Raw genomic sequence first — 7,267 nt, 5'->3', positions numbered from 1 at the left:
ATTATAATTCCCATGTTGGCCTTGTTTTGGACTTTGGGCTCGATATTCTACGTTTTATACACACGAGTTATCAAAAAAAAAAATAAAATAAAATAAAAAAAGGAAAACAACGTTACCTGGTCATGTGGCCCATGTGGCTCTTGAGTCAGTGCCGCGCAGCCTATGAAAAAGTGGAATTTCTATCTAGGACGAGCGTGCACGCAAGCTGTAGAGGACCAGGCAGCGATCTCTCCCCGCCCCCCATCCAAAAAATAAAAAAAAACTGTGAAATATGTTCGCGCAGTGAGGAAGAATCCATGGTTAAGATCGTCTCAGATCTCCCATGGTTAGGATTGCGCAGCGTAGCCCGTCAGATTATTCGACCAAGAATTGGATTGGATAACTTGACCACTGCTCCATAGGGGCCAGAACTGGGAAAACAAATAAACAAAACAATTATCCGTTGAAAGATAAGATTATTTTATCCATTGGCTCCGACATGGCTCTGGTCGCGCCACCAATCTCGGCCCATCACCGCCACCATCAACCACCGCTCTGCAGACCTTTCAAGAACACAGTCACGGGCCTCACGGTTACCTACGATAATTCTCTACATTCCCTTTTCCCTCCTCCAAGAGCTTCTCTTTCTTTTTTAGTTTCAGCTGAAACCCATCAGAGCCACTGTGACTCTCTAGCTACCACTCTACTCGATACTTCAGACCATCAATCTTCCTTCTCTGAAGAGATAAACAAGCTCTGCCAATCCGGTAACCTCTACGTGGCTTTGCTTCTTCTGCAGAGATACCACAACAATGACACCATCAACTTGCAACAGCGAGTTGACGGCATTGGTGCTCTGTTACAGGCCTGCGGCCAACGGAAGGACATGGAGATTGGACGGAGAGTACACGAGATGGTGCAGGCTACGAACCAATTCAGAAATCATTTCGTTCTCAGTACCCGTCTCATTACAATGTACTCTATGTGTGGGTATCCGAAGAACTCTCGCTTCGTTTTCGATCAATCACGCCAGAGGAACTTGTTTCAGTGGAACGCGCTTATCAGTGGTTACACGAGGAATATGCTCTGGGATGATGCATTAGCCGTGTTCTGTGAATTACTCTCAGTTACCAGTCTTAGACCTGATAATTTCACCTTTCCATGCGTTCTCAAGGCTTGCGCTGGGCTTACATGCTTGGGATTGGGGCAGTCTGTCCATGGCATGGCAGTGAAGATGGAGATGAGTTCGGATATATTTGTTGGCAATGCTTTGATTGCCATGTATGGTAGGTGTAGAGTTTTAGAAGATGCGGTTAAAGTGTTTAGGAGTATGTCTATGAGGAGCTTGGTTTCTTGGAACACCGTGATTTCTGTGTCTTCGGAAAATGGGTTTTCAGGACAGAATTTTAATTTATTAAGGGAGATGATGGTGTGTGAGGAGGATTTGAGACCAGACGACGCAACACTTGTTACAATATTGCCTGTGTGTGCGGGGGAAGGAGATGTAGAAATGGGTAGGGTGGTTCATGGCTTGGCTATGAAATTGGGCCTGAGTCAGGAAATTACAGTGAACAATGCCTTGATTGACATGTATACCAAATGTGGATATGTAGCTGATGCATTTATCCTATTTGAAAACAGCAAGCAAAGGAATGTTGTTTCTTGGAATGCCATGATTGCGGGATATTCTAGAGAAGGTGATGTGTTTGGAACTTTTAATCTTCTACGCCGAATGCAAATGGAAGAGGAGGTAGGGGCAACTAAAGCGGATGTCATCACAATCTTGAATGTGTTGCCAGCTTGTTTAGAGCAGTCAGAGCTCCGGAGCTTGAAGGAGCTTCATGGCTATGCATTCAGAAATGGGTTTCACTTTGATGATTTGGTGGCCAGTGCTCTCCTTGCTGCTTATGCTAAATGTGGGTCGCTTAGCTCTGCAAATGATGTCTTTTATAGCCTGCTCACCAAAACGGTTAGTTCTTGGAATGCAATCATTGGTGGGTATGCACAGAATGGAGATCCAAGCATGGCAATTGATTTATTCCTCAAAATGATGCACTCAGGTCTGGAGCCCGACCGGTTTAGCATTGGTAGTCTACTTTTAGCTTGTGCCAACATGAAATCTTTGAAGTATGGCAAAACAATTCATGGTTTTATCCTGCACAATGGGTTTGAAACAGACCCATATATTGGAATTTCCCTAATTTCACTTTACATTCGATGTGGAAGAACATTGTCTGCACGTGCTTTGTTTGACAGGATGGGGGAGAGAAATCTAATAGCTTGGAATTCAATGATCAGTGGGTACTCACAGAATGGGCACCCTGATGAAGCCCTTGATCTCTTTCGTCAGATGCTGCAGGAAGGAACCCGTCCTTATGAGATTGCAATAACAAGCATTTTTGGGGCCTGTGCGCAGTTATCAGCTTTGCGGCTTGGAAAAGAGATCCATTGTTTTGCTTTGAAAGAGGACCTCACTGCAGACCCTTATGTTGGAAGTTCAATTCTAGACATGTATGCAAAGAGCGGTTGCATTGATCAACCTCGTAAGGTGTTCGACAGACTAAGGGAGAAAGACGTGGTATCATGGACTGTTCAAATCACAGGGTATGGAATAAATGGATGTGGAGAAGAGGCTATAAACCTATTTGAAAGGATGCAGAGTGAAGGTTTGAAGCCTGATGGGTACACATATGTTGGTATCTTAATGGCATGTAGCCATGCTGGGTTGGTTGAAAAGGGTCTGATGTACTTCGTAGAGATGCAGAGTGAGTATAGAATAGAGCCAAGATTAGAGCATTATGCATGTGCCGTGGACATGCTAGGTCGGGCTGGACGCTTAGATGAAGCCATCAGACTGATAGAGAGAATGGACGAGGAACCAGATGCTGGAATTTGGGCTGCCTTGCTCAGTGCTTGTAGAATTCATGGTGATGTGTCTCTGGGGATGAAAATTGCTGATAAGTTGTTAGAGGTAGAACCTGACAAACCTGAAAACCATATCTTACTATCAAATTTGTTTGCTGGATCAGGGAGGTGGGATGATGTGAGAAGGATTAGAGGGAGGATGAAGGACATGGGCCTGCGGAAGGATATAGGATGTAGTTGGATTGAAGTCAAAGGGAAAGTTTACAGCTTCGTAGTAGGTGATGATGCACGCCCTGCATCAGAGGAGATACGCAAAATGTGGAGAACATTAGAAGAGAAGATAGTTGGACTTGGATATGTACCTGATACAAATTCAGTGCTACATGCATTGAATGAACAAGAAAAAGCCGAGGTATTACGTGGGCATAGTGAGAAGCTGGCGATTTCTTTTGGGCTGTTGAATACTCCCAAAGGTGCGACTGTGAGAGTCTGTAAGAACCTCCGCATTTGTGTGGATTGCCACAATGCAGCCAAGTTGGTGTCTAAAGTGGTGAAGAGGGATATAATTGTGAGAGATAACAAAAGGTTCCACCATTTCAGGGATGGGTTGTGTTCCTGTGGAGACTACTGGTAGGTGATTGAAGGGTGAAGAAGTTTCTCATGTTTGATGGTGGACAGTTAAAATGCTCTAAATGTAAATTTCTTGCAATGCTTGTAGGCTGGTCAAATTTCTTTGCTGAATTCATCTTTCATACCTCTATAGTTGGGTTGTTGTTGTATTCTTCACTTAATATGAAAAATACTTATTTAAATGAGAGGGACTCTGTATTATAATATGCTAGACATGGTCAAAGGATTAGATAAATGGTAGTAAAGATCAGGTTGTGAATTCTCAGGGAAATGGTGATAAATAATAGGGAATTAGGAACATGGATGCATTTCAGATTTTGGCCGTGCAGTTTCCAGAGAATATCAAAAGACTTGTCAATTTTTTTTGTCTGCAGTAGGTTCGGAGTGGGAAACATTCTTCAGCATTGTGAGTGAGCATTCTGGGCTCTTATTCTACAATGAAGTGGATGGTCTCTGTAATTTTGTACTCGTGGAGCAAGTAGTATTAAGGGAGCGAAGTTGAGGAAATCGTCATCTAATCTTATGTAGGAGATATGCCTCAGATTGTCCAAGTCAGGGGGTGGTTTTGGTGGGGGTGGGGGTGGGGGGGGGGGGGAGAGGAAAAAGAAGTGCTGCAGTTCCATGTTCATCATCAAGAAGGGAAGGCACCAAAGGTGTTGCTTTCCAAAGATGAGGCAATAAACATTTGGGCAACTAAGGTAGTTCAGTATGAAGTCTTTCTCCTGCTGAATTTGTTGGTGCCATTGGTTAGAAAGAAATGCTAGAATCATTGAAGAACACCAGGTTACACTCTTTCAAATCATTGAAACAGAGTTAAGGAGATGGTCTTTCTTCAATGGGTAATCATCCACCTGGAGTTCAGGGATGTCCATTAGAATGAGAATGAGCTAGATTGGAGAAATTTTTCTTTGTTGTAGTTCAGGTAGAAGCAATGAGCTCCTCGTTGTGTATAGTTAATGTATTCTTTGTTTGTGTCAACCATACAATAAGATGGAATTTTTTAGAACATGTAATACATGTTATTAAGTGTACAATTTGTACAGGAATAACCAAACTAGTGAGAGAAGGCAAGTTGCAATTGTGTAAATCATGATCACGAGAATATAATTACTCTTTCAGTTTTCCTCTAATGACTTTCCTAATTCTCATCCATTGATTCCTTCCAAAACAACTTACTCGGTGATCGGGGTGAATGGCAAGACTGCAAAACAGTGATTTCCATAATAATGGTAATGAAAATGCTGGCTTTAGATTATTTCACAGGCTTTAGATTGTAGTAATAACTGGGAATGGCTTCCTTTTTTATTTTGCCTTATTATCCTTTCTCCCTTTTCTTTTCAAAACTCAAAAGAAGTGTATTATTACTTTATGGAGGCAGTTTCCCTTCACTCATGGTGAAGGAAGAATCCCTTGCTGATGGGTTTGAGCATCTTAGGATGAGTATTGGAAACAGTTGGGAGGGCATTATCGACTTCGTAAAGTAAAGGGCAGTGTAAAAATGACTGTAGATGGGTGTACTTTTCCTTCACCCACGGTGGAGGAAAACTTTCTCCTTAATTTATAAAGACGAGTACGCAATTACTTAAAAGACACTTGTGTTAGAGGAAGAGGTCAAAGAATAGGAATGATGTGAGGAGGCACCCAGGATCCCAATCTAGATTAGGTTAAGGTCCTAATTTAGAAGCACCACCAGCTAGTACATTTGTATCACCATTGACCTTTCACTCCACTTTACTGTAATCTGGTTACATTCTCATCACTAGTCTGAATGTCGAAATACTCTTCTCATAATTTATTGGGAAAAATGAAAAATGGTCTTCAATTCTAAAACACTGTTTGTTATGCGTGTCTCGAATTCTTGTACTTGTTTCAAAGATTGACCCGGTCTGATATTTTTTTGGTGGTGACCGGAATGAGATTTTTTGTAAGGTTTGTGATGGTAGTGGAGGGCTTGGACCGATGGATCGACCCGTTTGGAGGAGTATATATATGTTTTATCCATCTTGTTGTGTAAGCAAGTGAAGCAATTGAGATTTGGGAATTTTTGAGTTAAGGTATTCTGGGTGAGAGTTCTTCTGCTGCTTTCTTGAGAGATCTTCAATGTATCTTCTTCCATTACATAATGAGTGGATTTTCGAGTTCAGGAATTTTGGGTGAGAGTTCTTGTATGAATTTTGGTGTTCTTGAGAGATCTCCATTGTATCCTTTTTTGTCACATAATGAATCAACTTCAGCTTCACCTATAGACGTAGCACATCATATTGGTGTATGAACCACGTTAAATCTATGTGTCATCTTTGATCTGTTTTGTTTTCTATTCGTGTTTCTTGGTATTTTTACATCACGCTTCTGTTGGATGGAGAATTCACAAGAAAAGGCGACCACAAAAACACTAGGAGATAACAGAAGAGCACGCATCAGCATTCACATTTCACTAGAACTAACTGGAAGCCAACTGAATTCAATTTTGGCAGAAGCGTTTTAATATCATCAAACAACCCGAGTGGTGGTTGTTCCACATTGTACAGGCACTCTGGTAGCTCTCTACGGTCCTTATAATGAATGGCTTTAATGCTCGTACTGCACAGAAGAAGTAAACCAACCTCAATAACTTCAGGTTGTTCGTGGATGGTTGAAAAACAAAAAAATGACCCTCACTAACTTTGATATCTGTAGTTTCTAGTGAAACTGTTAAATTAAGAACTAGCATTATGCAAGGATATATCATTGGAAACACAAACGGAAAATTAAATTTAGTGATTCTAATCTCATTAGAACTACATCAAGCCTCATGTGTGTATAAGATGTAACAAAAATTTCAAATTATTGGAATGAAATAGCAATTATTGGGGAGGGATTCCTTGTTAAGCATATCTCTCATTCACACCATGAATCTAACACACTGATATGTAGTCAATGAGACATCAATTGTTGGTACAACAAAACTCATAATGCTTAACTTCAACGATACAGATCTCTCTCTGATTTGGGAACCAATCAAAGGCTACAGATGAGATCGAATATGGTTCCTCAAAGGCTCAAACAACTGATAGTAATCCATTCAAGATTCTCATGTGATCAAATTCAATATATACACTCACACTTGGGCCTCAGAAATAACATTCATAAGGTCACACAATGTGACGACTATATGAACGGAATACCCAATTCAGTCCTAGCTGTGAATACATTAATTTTAAGTTAAGACATATTGACAATCAAAACCCATTAATATCATGCACCAATGAACATAAATAAACAATCTATTAATTGATTTGATTGACACACTTCCAACACACTATTCACTTAAAGCAAGGCACAAACTAAAAACCCGGTTATAAATAAGAGATGACTGTCCTAATTATTTCAATATAGGGATCTCTAACAATTACATTTTATTATTCAACTTCGTCATGAAACACACACAACAACAACAACAAATTAAGCCTTATCCCGTCGAAATGAGGTCGGCTATATGGCTCCTGGAAAAGCAAAGTAAGAGAAAAACAAGCAATGAAAACATAAGAGATGAGAATTGAAGTGCGAAAAAGAGAAATGAAAGTAAAAGGAAAGAGTCCCAGGCCAATCTCAGCTACATGGGATCGCAACTTGGATCTTTGCCCTCCAATAGGTTCATGAAACACAACACAAAAGCATACCAATAATTCCCAGTGGACTACTTATTTAGACTTACCAAAGAAAACTTAGGCCACGGTCCATGTAACATCTACCACACCTCTGTCTATGTTAAGCCCCAAATCGTTCCACACAGCATCAGAAGCATCAACTATAT

At 40.8% G+C, this 7,267-nt stretch overlaps 1 protein-coding gene across 1 annotated transcript; it reads left to right on the top strand.

The window, feature by feature from the left end:
- Positions 1-445: 445 nt before the first annotated feature.
- Positions 446-3,683, top strand: LOC122664215 (pentatricopeptide repeat-containing protein At1g18485). The gene has a single exon (XM_043859944.1). It carries the CDS (start codon positions 479-481, stop codon positions 3,476-3,478), a length of 3,000 nt encoding a protein of 999 aa, XP_043715879.1. The 5' UTR covers positions 446-478; the 3' UTR covers positions 3,479-3,683.
- Positions 3,684-7,267: the final 3,584 nt, after the last annotated feature.

The sequence above is a fragment of the Telopea speciosissima genome, chromosome 6, assembly GCF_018873765.1.
Source record: "Telopea speciosissima isolate NSW1024214 ecotype Mountain lineage chromosome 6, Tspe_v1, whole genome shotgun sequence".
NCBI classification, from domain to species: Eukaryota; Viridiplantae; Streptophyta; class Magnoliopsida; order Proteales; family Proteaceae; genus Telopea; species Telopea speciosissima.
Note: the sequence above shows the minus strand (reverse complement) of the source record. Positions and strands in the feature narration are given on the sequence as shown.